Source organism: Tasmannia lanceolata, unplaced genomic scaffold (assembly GCF_043159265.1).
Source record: "Tasmannia lanceolata isolate RefF3 unplaced genomic scaffold, GAP_Taslan_0.1 ptg000037l, whole genome shotgun sequence".
Taxonomy (NCBI): domain Eukaryota; kingdom Viridiplantae; phylum Streptophyta; class Magnoliopsida; order Canellales; family Winteraceae; genus Tasmannia; species Tasmannia lanceolata.
The window spans coordinates 25746181-25768231 of record NW_027518714.1 but is presented as its reverse complement, the minus strand read 5'-3'; the positions used below and the strand labels follow the sequence as shown (position 1 = coordinate 25768231).

General features: G+C 39.1%; 1 protein-coding gene across 4 annotated transcripts in view; it reads right to left on the bottom strand.

The window, feature by feature from the left end:
• LOC143862217 (uncharacterized) overlaps positions 1-21676 on the bottom strand; it is a 54957-nt gene extending 33281 nt beyond the window's left edge. The window contains exons 1-3 of one of the 4 annotated variants that reach the window (XR_013240219.1): positions 21466-21675; positions 8916-9052; positions 7942-8104 (exon numbers count right to left, since the gene is read on the bottom strand). Coding sequence is in view for 3 of the 4 variants with exons in the window: in XM_077373224.1 (XP_077229339.1) it covers positions 7942-8073 (132 nt within the window). In the remaining variant the exon portion in view is untranslated. Of the gene's footprint in view, positions 1-7941; positions 8105-8915; positions 9053-21465 lie in introns of all 4 variants that reach the window. The other 3 variants (XM_077373224.1, XM_077373222.1, XM_077373223.1) reach the window with 3 other exon arrangements.
• Between the last annotated feature and the right edge of the window lie 375 nt (positions 21677-22051).

Here is a 22051-nt window from a genome sequence, read left to right as displayed (position 1 = left end):
GACCTTATCTAAAGGTTGTAGCACTGAGCTTGAAGATCTTTCTGCAGAATTGACGGATGTGGTTAAGCATCTAGATTTTGAATTAGTTTCAGAAGATGATATCTCTGTCGAGGTGGATAGAATACAGAGGGATGCTGTTCTGCTCATTGAGGGTGCCTCGGAGTCCCTGGAATTTTTTCGTTTTTAGTGTGTGCTCTGGGTCCAGGCCTGAGGTGGTAAGAGAATGTATCGATCCTTGGGTTTTTAAGCAAGTAGGGTTGGTCTCTTTGAATCTTGGAAGTATTTTCTTAGACAAATCGGTGGAGCATTTGTGCCCTTCGGAAGTGGTAAATAATTTTAAGGGAATTATGGTGCGGTATAATTATCCATCAGAGGCTAGGGAGCTAGGAAGGATCGAGGGCAGTCCTATGCCAAAGTTGGGGCTAAGCTACTGCAGAAAGAAGAGATCTTGTTGAGAGAAAGGAATAATTTTATCTGCAAATCTGGAAAAGGTTACAGACGGTGTCATGCATGTTTCTCCAAAGCAGCCTCTGAAGCCCATTTTAGAGATAGACGAAGTTCCAATTGGGGATCCTATTGGAGATTCTTCATTTGTGGTGGTTTTTGGGGGTGAAGTAGCAAGTAGCACTGAAAAAATGGATGTGGAATCAGAGTGTCCCATATGATATTCAAATGAAGCCTCGGAAGGCTCTTTCGGAGTCGGTAGAAGGGCTATCTGGGGATGAAGTCGGAGACGCCGTTATTATGGAGGACATTGATGGTTTGGTGTCTCATACTCTGGGAGTTAGCAAGATTCTAGGATTGGTTTTCGCTGGCTCGGAGGAGGATCTCATATCTGAAATTAAATGCACTGAGTTAAGGGATTCAAAGGAACAAGAGTCTTTGCGCAAGGCTTCTATCAAGCCTTCAAGGAGGAAGCTCAGGGAAATTCAAAAGCTGAGGATGGACATTAACTTTGGTCAAGATTTGGAAGGGGACGGGGTTTCTAGTGATATAAAAAAAAGAAAACCTAGCGGGAGGAAGGGGAAGCCGTCTGCCAAGTTAGATTTATAATGAAGATTGTATCTTGGAATGTCAATGGCCTGAACCATCAGGACAAAAGAATTCAAGTTAAGGAGCTGGTTAAGAAGATTAAGCCGGATCTTATCTGCTTGCAAGAAACCAAAATGGAGTCGGTTAATAGGGGAGATCTTAGAGGGTTGGGGGTTCAGGCTGAGTGGGAGTTTTCCTTTGTAGGATCTAATGGTGCCTCAGGTGGTATTCTAGCAGCTTGGAATGAGAACGTTTGGAAAAAGCAGGAGGAATGGATAGGAAAGTATTCTTTGTCGATTGCTTTGAAAAAGGAGGCAGATAATTCGATGTGGTTGTTCTCCGGTGTTTATGGTCCGGTTCTTCGAGTGGAAAAGGCTCTGTTTTGGGAGGAAGTGGAGAAGGTCAGAGATGCTTGTTCTCTGCCGTGGTGCATTGGAGGTGATTTTAATGAGATTATGAAAGTAGGGGAAAGATTAGGATGTGTAAGAACCAATTCTCAGATCAAAGCCTTTGCTGATTTTGTGGCAAAGTTTGAGCTAATCAATCTTCCTTTAGCTGGTGCTTCCTTCACGTGGTCCAGAGGTCCTAGTCGGAGTCGTTTGGATAGATTTCTTATGTGCTCAGGGTGGCTGAATTTAGTTTCTGACAGCTCTCAGAAAGCATTGGTGCACTCGGTTTCGGATCACTGTCCCCTTCTTCTTGACCCTCATCTTGAGTCGTGGGGTCCTCCCCCTTTTAGATTTGAGTTCGCTTGGCTTAGTTTCCCCCACATGGAGGATAAATTGGGGAGTTGGTGGTCTTCATGCCGTTTTGAGGGCCTGGCGGATGTGGGGATAGGGAACAAACTCAGATTTGTTAAAATAAAGTTAAAAGAATGGTCTAAGGAGCAAAATCAGCAGGTAAATAGTAGAAAGTTTTGGTTGGATAATAGGTTACAAGAATTACTAGCTTTGGAGGAGTGTGGTTTAAGTTCTGAGGAAGATTGGCATGAGTTAGGGAAAGTTAAGCAGGAACACAAAGGGCTATTGTTGCAGGAAGAAATATCTTGGAGGCAAAAATAAAGGGTAAAATGGCTGGTGGAGGGTGATAAGAAAACTGCTTATTTTTACGTGATGGCTAGTGCTCGAAGGAGGTCGAACAGAATTGAGTCTATTTCAGTAAATGGTGCTGTAATTAGCTCTAAGGAAGAGGTATCTTCAGCCATAGTAGACTTTTATTCTGCTCTGTATGCTTCAGAAGGAGTTCTTCGCCCCATTCCTGAATAAGTGGAGTTTAAGAGTTTGAATCTGGAGGTTAGCTCAAATCTGGAACAACCTTTTGCAGAAGAGGAAGTTGAAAGAGGTCTTTTTTCGATGCCTAAAGATAAAGCTCCTGGTTCCGACAGTTTTTGCCTAGCTTTCTTCCAAGCTTGCTGGCCGGTTGTGAAATGTGATATTCTAAGATTCTTTACAGAATTCTATGAAGGGTTGACTCTTGACCGAGGCACAGGGGCTACTTTTATAACTTTAATACCCATGATCAAAGGTGCTACTAAGGTGACTGATTTTCGTCCAATAAGCTTGGTGGGGTGCTTGTACAAGCTATTGGCTAAGGTGTTAGCTGATAGAATTAAGGTGGTCTTACCTCATATTATCTCGGATAATCAGAGTGTGTTTGTCAGTAAGAGGCAAATTTTGGATTGTTCTTTAATTGAGAATGAAGTTATCGAATCTTACTCGAAAAGTGGAGCCGGAGGTGTGCTATGTAAGTTAGACATGGAGAAAGCTTATGATAGAGTGGATTGGGATTGCTTAGATTTTTTGCTTGGAAGAATGGGTTTTGGAAATCGCTGGAGAGGTTGGATGAGAAAGTGTATTTCCTCTGCGTGGTTTTCCATCTTGGTAAATGGTTTTCCAAAAGGTTTTTTCAAGTCTTCTCGGGATTTACGGCAAGGGGATCCCCTTTCTCCTTTTCTTTTTGTCATCATTGCGAAAACTCTTAGTAGGTTGATGAGTAAAGGTTGTTGCTTGGGTCTGCTTGAAGGTTTTGTTATTGGATGTGATATAGTGGAAGTTTCTCTTCTGCAATTTGCTGACGACACCATTCTTTTCTGTGCCCCTGATAGGAAGATGATATTAAACTTGAAGGCTACTCTAAGATGCTATGAATTGGTTACTGGTCAAAGATCAAATTTTAGGAAGTCTAGCTTGTTTGCTATTAATCTTCCCCCTACTGAAGCTGCTGAGTTTGCTAAGGTGATGGGGTGTAGGTTGGATTCCCTGCGTTCCTTGTATTTAGGGCTTCCATTGGGGGTGGGAAAACCTGGAAAAGAACTCTGAACTCCTATGGTGGAAAGGATAGAAAGAAGGTTGAAAACTTGGAAGAGGAATCTTGTTTCTAAGGGTGGGAGACTCATCTTGGTCAAAGCAGTGCTAGCTAATATTCTAGTGTATTATTTATCTTTGTTCAATTGTCCGGTTAGTGTAGTGTTGAGAATAGAACAATTCAAAGAAGATTTCTTTGGGGAGGTGCCGATAGTAAGGGTGGTATACCCTTAGTGAAGTGGGAAAACGTTTGTATGCCGTTAAAGAATGGTGGTTTGGGGATAAGAAAGTTGAGAGAGTTCAACTGTGCATTGTTGGGAAAGTGGCTTTGGCGTTTTGGTATGGAACAATCTTCTTTGTGGGTAAAGGTGATTGGTAGCAAATATGGCTTCTTAAATGGGAATTGGTGCTCAGATGATTCATATAGCAAGAAAGGGGGGACTGTTTGGCGAAACATTTTGAGGTTCAAGCACAGATTTGAGGAGGGTATTCAGTTTAAAGTTTATAAAGGGGATCGTATAAAATTTTGGGTGGATGCTTGGTGCTCTGAGGAACCCTTGAAGACTCTTTTTCCTAATTTGTTCTCAGCGGCTTTGAAGTGTTGGTGTGTGATTGTTTTGAGAGGGTGGACACCAAGGTGGTTTGGAAGCCTAGCTTCAGAAGGAATTTTTTTGACAGGGAGTTAAATTCCATTTCTCGGTTACTTCTTTTGATTGAGAATTGCTATATAAAAAGAAGTGGGGTGGATAAAAGAATTTGGATCTGAGACTCATCAGGCTTCTTCTCTGTGAAGTCATTTTACTCTAGGTTGGTGCATGCTTCAGGCTACCCTCTTGCAGCTGTCGTTTGGAAATTCCTTGGGCCTCCATCAATTTCCTTTTTTGGTTGGGCAGTCTGCTGGTGGAGGATTCATACCATTGAATTTCTTAGAAGAAGGGGAATGTGGTTGATAGATTATTGTTCGCTTTGTATGAAAGATGGTGAATCTATTGATCATCTGTTTATTCATTGCAAGGTTGCAAGGGAGATCTGGGGCCTCATTTTGGATAGGTTTGGTATCTGTTGGATCTTCCCAAACTCTATACCAGAACTAGTGTTGAGTTGGGATTTTGTGCCTTGGAAGAAGAAAGGGAAATTGCTCTGGAAGCTGTGTTTGATAGCTTTGTGGTGGGTTATTTGGAAAGAAAGAAATTCGCGAGTTTTTAATGGAGTGGCTAAGTCAACTTACTAGTTATTTATGAAAATTATTGCTTTGGTGATTGTTTGGGCGAAGAGTCTTCCTCAGTTTCAATTTGTTTTAGCTTTTGATCTAAGAGAAGGTTGGAGAACTGTGTGTTGGGAAGGGGTGAGGAGAGAGAAGGTAGTTCAAAGATGGGAGGCTCCTCCTGAAGGGTACTTGAAAATAAACTTTGACGGGTCTAGTTTGGGTAATCCGGGTCCGGCAGGTATTGGTGGCCTTGCTAGGAGTTCTGCAGAGGTGGTGTCTTGGGCTTTTGCTGGCCCAATTAGTAGAAGCGACTCATCTGAAGCGGAAGTTAAAGCGGCTTTTCAAGGAATAAAACGTTTGAGTAGGGATATGTTCGATAAGGTGATTGTGGAAGGTGATTCTTCTAACGTAATCAGTTGGCTATTTGGGAAGATTACACCTCCGTGGCGCTTTCTTCGCTCAAAGTCGCTGATCTTGTTTCAGGTTCATCCATAGTGTTTAAATTTGTTAGAAGATCAACCAATGGTGAAGCTGATTCTCTTGCGAGAGCGGATGTTCATAAAGAGGGTTTGGAATGGTTTGATCATCTCCCTCCGTGAAATGTATTTTTAGTCTGCTTTGATGTAATTTTTCTTTACTTTGTATTTTCGTGGATCATCTCGGTTCCATTCTTTCAATATATTGCCATTTCAAAAAAAAAAAAACCAGATTAGAGAAGCAGGACGTGTCGGGTGTGCACCCACGCACCCGACACGCACCCAGTACAAGAAAAATGCTTTTTATTATTTTAACTATGGGGGTGCGTACCCGGGACGTACCCAGGGCGTACTCGAACGTACCCGCACCCCATACGTGTCGGGTATGGGTACAGGAGACCCGGGAGAGTACCCGTGCTTCCTAGCATACTGGATACTAAGTACAGGAAAGGAAAGAGAAGTAGGAAGGGTTTACAAACCAGATTAGAGAAGCAGGACGTGTCGAGTGCGCACCCACGCACCCGACACGCACCCAGTACAAGAAAAATGCTTTTTATTATTTTAATTATGGGGGTGCGTACCTGGGACGTACCCAAGGCATACCCAAACGTACCCGCACCCCATACGTGTCGGGTACGGGTACGGGAGGCCCAGGAGAGTACCCGTGCTTCCTAGCACACCGGAATAGCCACTACCACCAGGCAATTTCCACTTGTAACGATCCGGATCTTAGCCTTTGAGTAACCCCTACGACTTGCACGAAAGATCCGTCTCTACCACCCGGCCAATCTTCTTACCAATTTTGGTAAAGTTTTCAACACACCAGACTTGTGGAGGGATCCCTGAAATGCTCCACCATTCCTCTGACTCCATGCAAGCGAACTTCTTCGACCAGGCACAAATCTCCACAAACGAAGAATTAGTCGCTGACGCCCAAGCCATTTTAGATTCTACCACGTGGTATGACCATCCCTCATTGGTTGCTCGCAGATGCCATTTTCAAGAAGTGTATCTACGACTTCTTGTACCAATTTCTCCTGACACATTACTGACTCCCCTAGCATAGATCCACTTGTTGTTAATGGATCGGTAAGAGTATTGTTCCGATAGATAACTCTTCGATAGAGTTCATTAATACCCGAACTCATTGGTTACCCCCATCTATCTGAATGATTGGTCTCAACTCCGGAGGAAGAACTGGTAATAGGCGAAGATAATCTACTTTCATTAAGTGATTTATTAAATAATCGAAAACAGAGGATCTTGAGTACTATTCGAAATTCAGAAGAACTATGTGGAAGAGCCATTGAGCAGCTCGAAAACGCCCGGGCTCACTTACGGAAAGTGGAAATGGAAGCAGATGAGTTTAGAGTGAATGGATACTCTGAGATAGAACGAGAAAAAGAGAATTTGACTAATGCTACTAATAATAATTTGGAACGATTAGAAAATTTCATGTAGAATGGGACTCTATCTTTATTCTCGTCTGATTAATCAGTTCTTCAAAAGATCTTTCAGACTCTGGAGTAAATGATTTGATCACTGAATCTTCGATTCTTCCTTTTGGAATCGATTTAGCAAGAATTCTGAAAATTTTCATGTAAATAATCAAAAAATTCGGATTCGGGTCGTGATTAACGGACTGGTCGTGGCATTAGTGCTTTTATTTGCGAATCCTTTTGTTTAATCCTATAAATGTGAAAAATACGTACTTATTTTTTTCTTATTTGATTGCCGTGAACTTGCCGCTTGCTTCTTCGAATTATATCAACACTTTACTCCTACAACCACTTATTTGTTTCACTCACATTTGTTTCCACCAAGAACGTTTCTAATAAATCGACTTTGTAGACCGTAACAAAACTGTCCGATCCATTTCTTCTCCGAAGCCACTCTTCTAGGGCCGAGATGTCGCCTGACCAACTTGTTTGGATCTTGCCCCACAAACTTCCAAGGGCACCTTTGATAGAGGCCAAAGACACCGCATCCCGGGTATCAGGATCTCCCATAGCAAAAAGCTGTGATGAAGGATCCGAATCACATTGCTTATTTTGGCTTTCCACAGATGGTTCCACGCTCGATCTTTCAAAATTCTTATCCTGGGAAGACCATATTTTGCCGCAACCCCAACACTCGACTCGTTTTCTGAAGTTGTGAAAACTGCAGCAGCAACACTTCCAATCACAGAGGTTTTCATGGTTTCTCTTATCCCCCATGCGCTCACAATCCTTTTCTTTCTTTTGTTCTTCTGCTCTTGCCAAGGGAACTGATCCTTGTGAACAAACTTATATCCCTGCTTCCTCCTCCTCAAGCCGAAAACTTGCCTCCCTGCTTGCTCCTCCCATGATCTCGACGATTGTACTCTCATGGTGGCCGTTATCTTTTATTATGCTTTCATTATGTATTCACCACACTAGCTTAAGGAGTGTTATACCAAGCTGGATGTGTGTATGAGCTTCTTGTACTTTTTTGTTATTTTTAGTTGGTTGTTGTAGTCTCCTTTGTAGCAAGCTGGGGTTCCATAGTAAATGCACTCCAGCTTGAGGGGGAGTGTTGAATAATGTATTAGGTTAGTTTAGCATGTAAGTTAGAGGGTATTGTAGTCATTGTACATTATTTCCCTATTTGGGCCTATATATACATCATATACATAAGGATCTCCCTAGTGGAAACTCTCCATCCTCTTCACTCCTCCTCTTCTTCCCCTCTCTAACCTTAACTCCATTTCTAACAACCCTTGTTAGCATGGTAAATAGCAGAAAAGTCTGCCTCCCTGTTTAAGTTGTGAACCTTTTTCACTGACTTCTATGCTTTGGACTAGATCAACTTAGGCTACATTGCACATATGATAGCCCAATAAGTTCATATGGAGTGTAATACTTGTATAAATTCTCTCAACCATTACATAAACAAATGAAATTACCTTGAAAAATGAGACCAGCAAATTCACCAAATGAGATTTTGATCGGTTGGCAGGAAGACCATGTTTTTTGCACAACCCTTGAAGCTCTTTGCGTGAAAGGTTGAGATAAAAGTCTTCAACCTGATTCCCCATCAGACTGGTCTCAAGTAGTAAAAACTTAGACCTGAAAAAGTAAATCATTACAAACATCTGAATTGTCAATTTGAACATATTAAAAATATTTGATTGAAATAGTAATATGCCAAATGATTTTCTTCGGATCATTATTCATGATAAGCAAGCAACAAATTTAGGGGAGAGGCAGCAGGCAACTGTTACTTGATTTGTCATTGCTATAGTTTAGGAGTCAAAACTGGGTGTGGTTTCTTTTCCTTTTATGAGATAACTAATCAATGTATAGCAGGTGGTTTTAGAAACATATTGTGAGCCATTATTATTAGCATTCTTAACAAATGCGGGTTCAAAAGAATATTATCTTCTATTTTCTTTTTTTTATGGTAAAAGCCTAGAAGGAATATATTACTTCTTCATTCTATTATTTCTTCAAAAGAATACTATCCCGCGCATCAATATTTTAATCAAATAGACTAAACAAATAAGGTTTCTGATAACTGGTCTCGGAATAACAGTAAAAAGTCTTATTCCAACCTATGAACATTGAACCTACTAATTTAAGAGCACTGAATATTAAGTTCTAAGAATGATTTATGATCAAAACACTGAGAGCCCACAGCGAATCGGCAGTCTGCAGTTCAATGGTGGAATCACTGTTGGTGAAAACTAAGCTTGATATTTCGGAATTTTTCATTTTTATTGTTTTGAAATGGTAATTTAGGAGTTTTTTTGTGAACAAAGACATGATAGCATTAGGATCTGATGTGCTTTTTCTGCATATGGACAAGGATCCTCAAGTAATATGACTACAGGACCCTATAAGGAAATAAAAAGGGCGGCCCAGTGCAAGAGGCTCCTACCATTGCGGGGTCTGGGGAGGGCTAGATGTACGCAACCTTACCCCTTCTTTGCAGAGAGGCTGTTTCTGTGACTCGAACCCGTGACCACCAGGTCACAATGGAGAAACCTTACCGTTGCGCCAAGGCTCGCCCTCACCCTATAAGAAAATAGAAGAATAATAAATAAAAAGATAAATAAATTGATATATATTTTATATTATTTAATTTTATAATTTGTTTTTTTATAGGGCAAGTTGTCCGCCTAAGGCAAAAGTGAGGTTGCAGTCCAACTGGTAAGGTTGACTTAGCTATCCACTCACCGGTTTATGTCACTGGAACATAATTTGTTTTGGTAGAAGCAGTGTCATCAAAAGTCAAAACTATTATGAGACTAAATAAACTTGCAATTTCTAGAGTTCTTTCAAAAAGAGATACGGATTTGGTGTGTCTCATCCTATACGATAATTACAGGGATTTGGTAAATGTGCTATGAAGAAGGCCTTGTTTGAACAACCAAAAAATGAAAGAGAATCAATAAAATATGATACGAGTTAGGAGTATCTGAGGCATATACCTTACCCTTATCCGAGGTTTTGAACAATGCGAGTATCTTATTGCTAATTTAAGGAATATAATGTTTTACTCATCGAGTTCATCTTCAAACTCAAGGGGATCATGTTTTTTCATTCATTAGAGTTCTAGGTTGCTTGTTTCTGTTGAGATACAATGAAGCAATAACCCCATTACTATTGTTGAAGAGTATGTAAGGGTAGTTTAGGTATTATGTGTATGCGTGGAGGGTATTGTAGTCTTTGTACAAGGTTGGCCTACTTTGGGCCTATATATACATCATTTACATGGGAGGATTCCTTGGTGGAGAATCCTCATCCTCTCCCTCACTCTTCTCCTTCTTCTCCTCCTCTCATGCTCATCTCCTAACATGGTATCAGAGCTAAGATCCTAGGGAAGGAAAAGAAGAAGAGTTCTCTCATATCCACACCTGTTCCCATCTCTCTCGCGTGTAACTCTCCATCCATCACCTTATTTCCTTTTCTTTTCTTTTTTTTTTCTGCCTCAACTCCAAACCCTAAAATCTCTCCCCCTAGACTTTCTTTCCTCTTTTCTCTCATTTCTCTCTCATTCTCTCCTCGGTATCTCCCTCTTGCATTACGTTTTTTCACCCCACCGTAAACCTCTCAAATCCATTTTTGGGTTGCCGTAACCAAGGTTTCAAATTTCGGTTTCGGAATGCGTTTTGATCCACACCGGAACCGAAATTTCAAAATTTTGGTCGAAATGGGATGAAATAATAAAAAAAAACTAATATTTTATCCCATACAAATTTCCGCAAAAATTTAAAGAATGAATAAAACCGGATTTTGTGGTGAAATTCTTTAAATTTTGGACCAAAAATTTTAGGAAATCGAAATTTTGAAATTTCAGTCGAAATAATGTAACGTTTCGGGCATCACAGATTTCGATTTCAAGGTTGACAGAAACCCGAAATTTCGGATTTCGGTCGAAATTTAAAACAATGGCTGCAGCACCTCCCTCACCCATTTTTGGGTTGCCGTAAACCCTCCTCCACTATTACCGTAAATCCAATCCCTCCCTTAACCTTTCTGTAAACCCAAATCCATTCCCAAATCCTAAATCTCAACCCAAAATTCCCAATCTCTAATCCCAAAACCTAAATCTTTCCTTTCTTTCTTCTTTGAATTCCCATTTGGGAAGAAATCTTTTCCCAAATCCCTTTTTGGCATCCCCAAATCCATCCATCCAAACTCTAAACTCTTTCTTTTGGGTCCCTAAACCCCAAATCTTTTCTTGTAAATACCATTTGTAGATCCATCCATCCTCCAAAACAAAACAAAAAACAAGAAAACCCCAAAAGATCCATTCTTGTACATCTTTTCCCTCTTTTCTCCATCCAAATCTTTCTTTTCTTTTTCTTTTTGGTTCTTTCTCCATAGATCTTGTTATTTCTTCTCCTAAATCCATTCGTTTTATTCTTTCTTGTTCCTTTTTTTTTAAATGGTTCTTTCTTGTTCCTTTCTTGTCTTTTTTGTTCTAAATCCCTAAATATTCTTCTTCTCTAAATCCATACCCTTCTTGGGTTCTTTCTAGTTTCCTCTCCTCTTTCTTTATGGTTTAAACTCTCCCTTTCTTTCTCTTTTAGAAACCTCCCCCATCCACTCCGTCCTACTCTTTGTTTTCCTTCTCCCTATTCGTTGTGTTTCATGGCCTTTGTGTTGTTTTTCAAGGTGCACACCAAGGGTTTGGTAAAATATCCGAGAGAGCTGTGGCGCCTTGAGAGTATTCTTTTCGTTGCAAGTTAAGGCCAACCTTTGGCCTCAACTTGAGGGAGAGTGTTGAAGGCCTCATGTAGTTCCAAGGATGGAGTGTTGTCTTAGTGTTGTCTTGTTGTTGGTGTTGTCTTGTTGTCTTGTTCCTCTTCGTTGGACTAGTGTTATCTTGTTGTTCTCTCGTTGTTGTCGTGTTGTATTGTTGTCGTTTCCGCATGATGTAGTTTTATCTTCCTTGTTGGTTTGGTTACCTTTATAGTTCCTCCTTTGTTGGTGGTTGTTCTTCCTATTATGTTTTGCCGTCGTCTTCGGGTTGGTGCACTATCGTCCTCCTTGTTGGAGTCTTGTGTGAGGTTTCCCTCGTTGGTTCATTGGTTGGTTGTTAGTTTCTTCTTCGCATTATTAGTTGCTTCTTCGCATTGTTAGTTGTTGGTTCTTCATGTTGTTAGTTGTTTCCTTTCGCTTGGTATTTGTTGGTGTGTTGTTGGTGACTCCAGTTGATGTTCTTTCACCATTCTTCGTGTTCTTGGTTAGTTGCTTCTTCTACTTGTTGTTGGTTGGTTCTTGGTGTGATTCCTTTTATGTTGTTCACCCTTCGTTGTAGGTGATTTGTTGGTCGGTTGGTGGATTATTCTCGCTTGGTTAGTGGTTTGTGCGCCCTATGGGTTGTTGGTTGGTTGGTTGTTGGCTGGGTGGTTGTTAGTTTGTTGGTTGGGTTGGACGATTGTTTGGTTGGATTGTTGGTTGGTTGGTTGTGGGTGGTTCTTGGTTGGTTCCTTCCGCTTGAGTTGTTGATGCTTCTACATGGTGAGTGTAGTTGCTTGGCGTAGTCTTACGCCTTTCTTGTTATAGTGGTTTGCATCGCAATCCACCTTGTTGGTGCTTCTACACATGTGTAGTTGCCTTGTGTAGTTTTATGCATTCATTGTCGTTGTAGTGGTTTGCGCTGCAATCCACTTTGCTCGTGCGTATATACCCGGTCGTTTGCATTGCATTCGGCCATGTTGTTGTTAATGGGTATATGCCCGATAGTTAGCGTTGCTATCGGCCTTGTCGTTGTTAGTGGTTATATAACCAGTCGTTAGAGTTGCAATCGGTCTTGTTGTTAGTGGTGGCTATATGCCCGATCGTTTGTGTTGCATTCGGCCTTGTTGTTGGTGGTGTCCGGTCGTTGGTGTTGCTTTCAGCCTTGCTGTTGTCCGAGCGACGTGCTATTTGGCCTTCGTTGGTTGGTTGTTTCTCCTAGGCGATTTGTTGTGATGGGCAAATTTTTAAACACCCTTTATGTTGGTTGGTTGTTGGCTCTTCTCACCTTTCTGGTGGTTGGAATTCTTCTATTGGCGATGTGTTGTTCCGCTGATGTCTACTCGTGGTGCTTCGCCATTGTCCGTTGTGCGCGCCTTTGGTGTGCGTGTTTTATTTGTGCTTCATTGATATTTCCCTGTCGAGGACCCTCCGTTCAATCATTATTGGTGTGCAGATTTGATACCAGTGCTCTGATTCAAGGGGAGGCTCTGTGGTAATCGCTCTAACAGTAGTGCTGATTCAGGAGGAGCATACTGTTTTGGTGGGGATTGATCTCATTGTAGTACTCGTTATGACCGTTGTCCCTTTTCTGTTATGTATTTCACTACGTATTAACCACACCAACTTGGGAGGGAGTGTTGTACCAAGCTGGTTGTGTGTATGAGATGATTATCCTTTTTGTTATATGGGTTTTATAGTTGTTTGTATGGGTATTGTAGTTTTCTTTGTACCAAGCTGGCGTTCCATAGTATATACACTCCAGCTTGATGGGGAGTGTTGAAGAGTATGTAAGGGTAGTTTAGGTATTATGTGTATGTGTGGAGGGTATTGTAGTCTTTGTCCAAGGTTGCCCTACTTTGGGTCTATATATACATCATTTAAATGGGAGGACTCCATAGCGGAGAATCCTCACCTTCTCCCTCACTCTTCTCCTTCTTCTTCTCCTCTCATGCTCATCTCCTAACAACTATAAAGATATTTTAGTCTTTATCTTTGTTAATTAAAACCCATATTAGGGATCGCGAGGCATTACTCCCTTACAAATCTCTCTTTCTCCTCTAAACTCCCACACCTCTTCTCCTATTCGTGTCTTATCCTCTATCACTCCTCTCTTCCCTATTCATTTCTCAACCATTATCTCTATCTCCCCCCTAAACAGTTGTACGGTCAGATCCCACAACCCATAAAGCGTGTATATAACATGGAAGAAGATGATTAAAGAGATTTACTTGTCTCTTTTCCATCTATATGGAGAACCTTTTGATCATATATGATCAAATATTTATTTTAATCGGTCAAGAAAGGTTCAGGACGGTTACGTTGTGGCGGGAATGCGTGAGGGTCTGCAAGACAACGGACACAAGGAGGCGACTGCCAATACTTCTGACTCTTATTCATATGACGAGATGACGAGTGTGATTTCTTCCTACTACTATATGGAGGATATATGGTTGCATGAGACGATTCATTGAGGTGAAACATTCCTAAAAAAATCTGTTTGTGGTGACATTGCACAACATGATCTACTTCCATTCAATTTTTTAGATGGCATAAAAATTGTCACGTGGTGTTCCCTAAAGATTCCAACAAGTTTAGGAGTTTACCCTTCCCTATTTTTAACACACACACCCCAAGCAGAAACTTTTTGTACTATATGTTTATCCTATACCCATTCTACACGTGTTGGATGGATTTGGAATATTTTGGGGGGTTTGAACAATGATGGTTGTTGATGTTGGATGGTTTCATGAGTCACGACTACATTCGGTTGCCATCTATGCTTAGTCTTTGGAGACTATTCTCCTAAGTGGAACATCTCTAGGGTCATGGTCAAGGTTATTGCGGCATTACAGATAGATGCTTGTAACCATTCACAGCACGGATATATCTGCAAGTACAAGTAATCCTAGTGGTTTGATCAGTTATGGGCACCCACAGTGATAACCCAATTCTACAAATCAGTACTGTAAAGCTAATGGGACCAACTATCTATAATGGGCTCAATCAGCTAAGTTGCATATTGTTAGTCCAGAACTAGCAAAGTTACACAACCAAACAGTTCAGACGTGTCATAAGATATACACAATTAGACAATTCACACGTGTCGTATGATAGGTGGGAGGCAACGAACTCCATTGACATGGCCTGGTTATTGCATTCTATGCAACCCCACATCAGTATGGGCTACCTATTCTTGAAAACAGCAAAACAAATTTGGAATTTCACTACTCAGACGTATTAATAGCAAAAAAAATATTGCTCGCATGTATCAATCAAAGTATCTCACATTTGACTCCAGGGAAGAAGACGCTTGTTAAATATTTTACAAACTTGCGAAGCATGTGGGAGGAGCTTGAACATTATCAGCCCTTTGAGTGGGAAAATGCTAATGATGCCCACAGTTCTAGTGGCATGTTGAGCATCAGCGTATATTTCAATTTTAGCAGGACTGAATTCAGTGTTTGAACTTGAACAGTCAAGATCCTTAGTAGAGATGATCTTCTCCTTTTATCTACCATATTCTCTTATATTCAAAGTGAACTGAATTGTAGAAGTGCTACTGAACAACACCATGTGAGTCATGATAGGGCTCTTATGACTGTTAATCAGAGTGATGGTTAGCTTGGAGGAAAGAAACTTTTCTCAACAAAAAAAAGCTTGGAGGAAAGAAACAATTCAAGGGGAACCAAGTGATGGATGACAAAAATAATGTCGAGAGTGACCACTATGAGAGAACTAGACACGCTTGTGATACGTGTTGGGATTTGGTGGGTCAACCAGCGAAGTGTACTCGGGGTAAAATTGTTGCTACACAGTGATACGGATACGCACTCCATCCCTACCACTAACTCTCATATTGGTCACCATTCTAAGAAAGTGATGGCTGCTTCACTGGAAGAAATTGAGAAAAATTGTCGCTTCCTCTCAGCCACCTCCACTTACACCTTTGCAAATTTAGGTACTTACGCTTTCTTTCTTTTTTTGAATGGTATTTAGGTACTTAGGCTTTCACTCACAATGTCAACGAGATTGACTCCCATCTTGCAATCCTTCTTGGATCGTTGATTCATGAGCTTCAGATAATATGAATGGTATGTATTCTCTGTTCCAATCATATTCCATTTGTTTTGGTAGAGATAAAATTAAGCTTGCTAATGGTTCTTTATCATTCAATGCTAGTAAAGGAATCGCATGTGTTGGCTCTCATCCTTCAAGTTCCTACTAATTTAGGGCGTGTTAGGCAACTATTCTAATTCAGTTTCTCGCTTTTGATTTTAAATTTCAATTTTGTTTTTTTATTCTGAAGAATCAGAATCGTGTTTGGTAATATTACAAGTTTCAGAATAAGATGTTCTAACAACTTCTGTGAGAAAATCCATCAAACAGATTACGTTCATCTGAAATAACATCCACAATATCCAGAGTAATCAATTTTGTGAGATTGCAAAGCTCTGGAGACGAACTTGCAGGTATTGCATCTTGGAGAATCGGCCGATATCCAGGGTTAATTATCAATGCAACACATTCTGACCCAACTTCCTGTAGCAAATCTATTATTTGAGCACTATAGATGAAAAAGGAAGCAAAATTACAGAAAAAGAGACCTAACAATCCCTCACAAGTCAATCAATTCAGAACCCTACTTTGCAATATTCGATTTCAGAGCCTACATCAATTGGCCTAACATTGCAAGATTCAATTTCCTACATCAATGCCACAAATGGGAGGAGAGGCAGAATTTTCACATAATCTCTAAGATCGGAACCTAACTTCATACACATCGAGGAAATGGGGTATTCAGAGAGAAAGGAGGTGAGAGGGAGAGAGATGACAGCTTAACTGTCCTGTGGGATGATCGGCGGAGAGCGACGGACGACGGTTGCTGGTGGAGGGTTGTGGTTTTATTTTTACAGAACGTGAGATATGAGTTGGAGACTAGAGAGGCCCCCTCCTCCCGAGTCCCGACAAAACGATTCCTCGTTTCCATTCCATACGGGAAACTACATTTTTTTGTTTCTTTTTTACCGCTTGCTTCTGGAACGTAAATAAAAAACAAGAAAATGATTCTGCCTTACATGCCAAACATGATTTTTTGATTTTATATCCAAAAAAACATGAAAATCATTTCTCTAGAACGTTGCCAAACACACCCTAGCTTCTGTTATAAGTGTGTTTCAAGATTGATGATGAGGCAGATGATTCGCGACGGACGTGAAGGAATGACTTCTATCTCTTGGACACAACTATAGATCATTTGAAGTCACTTACATCCAGTCATAGTCGTAGTGATGTTAATAAATCGGATAATGTAGTGTCGGGTCATGTTTCTTTATAGTAGTTAAAGCATTTGTTTCCGTCTTTATTTTTGTCCCAGTGTGTTTCTGAATTGAATTGCAAGGTCTTCTAGTAGGGAAAAGGTTATCGATCTTCTTTTCCCTCAAGTGATCATAATAAAAGTTCAAGTCTTTTTTTCTCTTGTGCACTCTGATGTGTGGGGTTCCTAGTCCTATTGTTTATGGACTGTGATATAACTATTTTGTTACATTTATGGATGATTGCACTAGATGTACGTGGCTTTATTTGATGTGTCACAAAGATGAGGTAGATTCCATTTTTTTAACTTTTCATGTTATGATCCTTACCCAGTTTGACGGGAAGATCAAGCCCACTATTCTGACAACGGAGGCGAGTACTGTGTTTGTGGTTTGAAATTTTTTGTGCTGAACATGAAATAAAACACCAAACATCCTATGTTCAAATTCCTCAACAAAATGAAGTTGCAGAAAGAAAGAATAGACACTTGTTGGAAATGGGGAGATCTCTCTTAATTGGTATAAGCGCTCAAAAAAGTTTTTGCTATACGGTATAAAGCTCTCCACAAAATGCTACCTTATCAATTGTATTCCATATCATGTTCTTGCCCTTGAAAACTCCATATTAGGAACTTTGTCTTGATCGATCTCTTTTCCTTCTACCACCGGAAGTGTTTGGTTGTACATGGTATGCTTATATTCTTGGATCTCAAATCTTTAAGTGCATTATTCTAGGATATAATAGCAGTCAGAATGGATATGAATGTTATCATCTATCTACAAAATAGAGGTTTATGACAATGGACATATCCTTCTTTGAGGATCTTCTGTTTTAATACTGGCCCAGTATCTACTCAAGGGGCATGGTTTCTTGGTGTGAAAGAGAGTGGACCAACAACTTGAAACCAACTTTAGCTCCATTGGCATTGCATCTGTTACCTATCGCTAAGTTTGATCCTACACTATAAATGGATGATGGTGTTGCCCCAAATGTAAAGGAGTTGCAAGTGTACTCACAATGACAGATTAGCCTCAGAACCAGGTCCATACATGTTTCAATTATTGCTCTTTCGGTTTCGGTTAATGATCTTGATCTTCCTATTGTAGTTCAAAATGGTCAACATTCATAGACTATTCATTCTCTTCTAACTCTGTCTCGTATAAGTGTTTGTCCTCCTCTTACAGTTCCTTTGTAAATTTTCTGTCCTCTGCTTTCATTCCATCAAGCACTGAAGAAGCTATAAGTCATCCAAAGTAGAGAGATAGACTATAGACGAAGAGATGAAGGCATTGGGAAAAAATGGGACTTGGAAACTAAAACATGTTCCTAAAGAAAAGAAACCAGTACGATGAAGTGGCTCTTTAAAATGAAGCACATGTTCGACGGGACATGGAAAGAAACAAGGCCAGATAAGTTGCTAAAGAATACACACAGACATATGGTATCAAAAACTGTTTTCCCATTTTGCTAAATTGAACTCCATCAAAGTGATCATCTCCTTGAAACAAATCAGTTGTGAGAACTACACCAAATGGATGTTAAAAAAATCTTCCAGGAAACTTGCAAGAAGAAGTTTACATGCTGATGCCACCAGGGATTAAGTTCTCAGATGCAGACGATCAAGTTTGTAGATTGAAAAGGGCTCTTTCCGGACTAAAATAGAGTGAAGCAAAGTGAAAAATGAAACTTAATATTGATCTTGAAACAAGCATTATCATTTAATAATCATGTAAATATTTTTTTATTAAGGAAACAAAGCAAAAAATGAAGCGGATCTTAAGCGTGACGGTTAATAGCTATGAGGGATTATGTCTTTGAATATCCATTGGGATAATGTGTTAAAAGAAATAAAGTCTCATTTGATACATAAGGGCATCAATTTTGAAGTGTGACGGTTAATAGCTATAAGGGATTATGTCTTTGAATATCCATTGGGATAATGTGTTAAAAGACATAAAGTCTCATTTGATACATAAGGGCGTCAATTTTGAAGAGTAAAGGGTTTCATGAGAAACCATATAGAAGGACCAATATTGGACTTAACGTAAATGATCACATAAAGTAAGTTATTTCAATACTAAACATTCCACGTTTGTCGGTGATCCATGTGAATGAGAATACTAAATTGTAACCATAAAAGGTCATATACCATTTGATGGGAATATTGATCTTTATGATTCATTAATGAGATCATGTTAGACAAGACGGCAAGACCATGATCTTAAGGTATTGATCACATTAATCTTCTTTGGCCATAAAGATATTCCAATCTAGATAGGTATTAAAGTTTAATCTTTTGATCAATGTTTGCCAGAGTGGGAGAATGTAAAACCTAATGTGGGCAGTCATAGATCAGTCGGAACGACAGTACTAATTGAAGAGAAGAATTAGATGTGAAAATTACTAGAATAACCCTTCTTTAAGTGATTATATAAGGACGTATGGGTAATCAGTGCATCTTAAGAGTTTTAATAAAAATATTGGGTGTTTATTCTAGCCTAGTTTAACCACATAAGTATAAGCAGTTAATTAAATTGATCCATGATCTGCTTGGACCAGATCAAACAACTGTTAGCGTTCTATTATGAGAAGAACTCTAATAGGGATTTCTACAAATAAGGAGACTAGTCCCCACGACCATCTACAGATTATAAGATCAAACCCCATCAGAGATTTGATCATCCAGTGAGGTAAAGGAAGGTCCAAGCCCCAATCATTCTACCATGAGTGAAAGAAGTGAGTGCTTAGATTCTTATTATTGTTTTGTATCATAGACTCCGTGTGATTTTTTATTTATTAATAATCGAATATAGCTTAGATAGATTCTTATATATATATATATATATATATATATATATATATATATATATATATAGGTAATCTGGGATCGAATCCCCGACCTCAGGGTGAAAGAATATAGAATCGGTGTGATTTTTTTTAATAATTGAATATAGCTAAGATCTATGCTAATCAGCTTAACTATAATTGGCCGAAACTTTGAATTTATTGCTGACACATGTGTCATATCGTGTCCAACACGAGATACGTGTCCACACGTGTCGACGCACCTTTGGACACTTCTGAATGTAGCACTAGAAGTGTCAGACTTAATGTGGGTGTATAGACATGTTTATGTACTGTGTCAAGTGTAACATTTTGTTTTATTATTGAATGTTGTGTATACCTTTCTATTATTAACTCTTATTTTAGTATAAACTCTTCTTTTAGCTCTTCTTTAACTAATATCTGTTTTTATATCCCCTCTCTTAAAATTAAACCCTAAACAAACTCTTATTTCCAATATTTATTCATTGTATACTATTGGTCGACCTTTATCGTTGCATATTAAAGACTAAAGGGAATATATTAAATTGATAAATGCATTGTTTTTTTTATCATCTCATGTTTGTTTTAGATTACAGTTGATTAATCCTAAGATTTAATCAGTTTGTTAAATGAATACCGAGTTTATATTGTTACTAATTAATTTTATATCTATGTAGGTGTATAGGTGCATCCTCATTTCTAGATTTTTAGTAGTTTCCTTTTTCGACACCTCGTATCCATGTCGAAACTCGACACACGAATCTGTGTCTACAAATCATGCGACACTCGTGTCCGTGTCCACAAATCATAGGTTAAATCTCTTAGATCGTTGATGAAACTTATGATCTAGTTCTATTACAAGCTCTCCTTGTGTGGGAGCTTCTTATTTCTAACAAGTAGTACTTCAATCTCACCCCACGACTAGGAGTTTGTAGGTTTGTAGCAGTCCACTTGGGACCTTATCTTGATGGTCGAACAAAATAAAGGAAATATGACTCATGATAATTAAATACACTTTACTTAAACAAAGACTCATAAACGAACTTCCAAGTATGCAAAGAATTCTAAAGGAAGACCCGTGAATTGCTCCTCTTCACCTCTTTGTCGTATGGCACGGTGGGCGCTCTTAATTCACTTAAGTTACATAACTGAAGTAAAAAAGGAAAATACCTAAATGCCCCATATAATTAACAAGCGTATTTGTGCGCTGAAGAAGATCTATGGTGAACTCGTTTTGTGTGAGTGCAAGAGACGATGTAGTGTTCCCAGCTTTGTGAGAAATTTGAAGCACTTAACAGATTTACAAAAACGGCATCTCAATGCAGAATTGTACATTTCAACAACAAAATAAATTGAAAATATTTATATCAAATTTCCTAAGAGGTAATAAATCTCTTTCAAACAACTCAAAATCAATGGAAATAAATTGCAAACATTTCTATCTTCCTAAGATGTAAGAAATCCCTTTCAAACGTCTCAAAATAATCGGCAAAAGCAAAAACCCATAAAGAAATAATGCTGCAATATTCAAAACCTCAACCGTCTACAGGGTAACAGCTACTGGGTTCAGAGGTTTCAATCACAAAATTTACAAGAATGGCAGATACAAAAATGAAAGACAACTGGGTTCGTGGATATTAACAGATTAATACATATCCCTCGGTCAAATTCCCAACAAGCAGAACAATCTCTTTCAAACATCTCAAAACATGAAAACAACAAAAAAAGGAAAAAAAAAAAAAAAACACTCACCAACAAAATATAAATCCAACATTACGAAAATTCAACTAATTTACAAGTGCTACTGGATTCAATCATAAGCAGCAACAAACTTCAAGGGAAAAAAATAAACCACATAGCTAAAGAATCAACAAAATATAACTCCATCATTAGGAAAATTCAACAAATTTACAAAAGGTGTTGGGTTCAATCATAAGTAGCAAGAAACTTCAAGGGGGAAAAAAAAAATCAAACCACTTACCTAAAGAATCAACATAATATAAATCTAACATTAGGAAAATTCAACTAATTTATAAAAGGTACTGGGTTCGATCATAAGTAGCAACAAACTTTAAGGAAAAAAAAATCAAACCATATACCTGAAGAATCACAGAGAGCACTGGGTTTTTTTCTCATTCACATCAGATTAGATGCAAAAACCCACAAAGAAAGTTAAGAAAATAAGACATCAAAGAGACCCTTTATTTATCGACATTCAGATTTTAAGAGAAAGATTTCCCCACAGGTCCAAAACCGAAGTACTAGGAACGGGAAGATTTCAGGACAGATTCTTTTTTCATGTCTGAACTGTATTACAGGGTAAGATTGATTTCATGTGTTATTTTAAAATACCGAAATTGCCCTTATAGTGTTGAAATATTTCACTTCCATCCGTTCCTTATCATGTCGTCAGTATGTCAGAACCTATACAAAGGCCAAGGTTTGACCGTGGAATGACCGTAATATTCTTAAAATTTCCATTTTAGAGTTACTGAAAATAAAATGACAAATTTGCCCTTAACCGAGAGGCTGTTTTTACTGTAGAACGATGACAATAAGGGAAATTATAGGGGGAAATGATATATTCGCCCTCTTTGCTTCCTTGGTCCACCGACTCCACCTCTTATAGTGTAAAAGGATAGTCATAAATACACACGAGGGGGCTGACCCCGGAAAGAAAAGGGA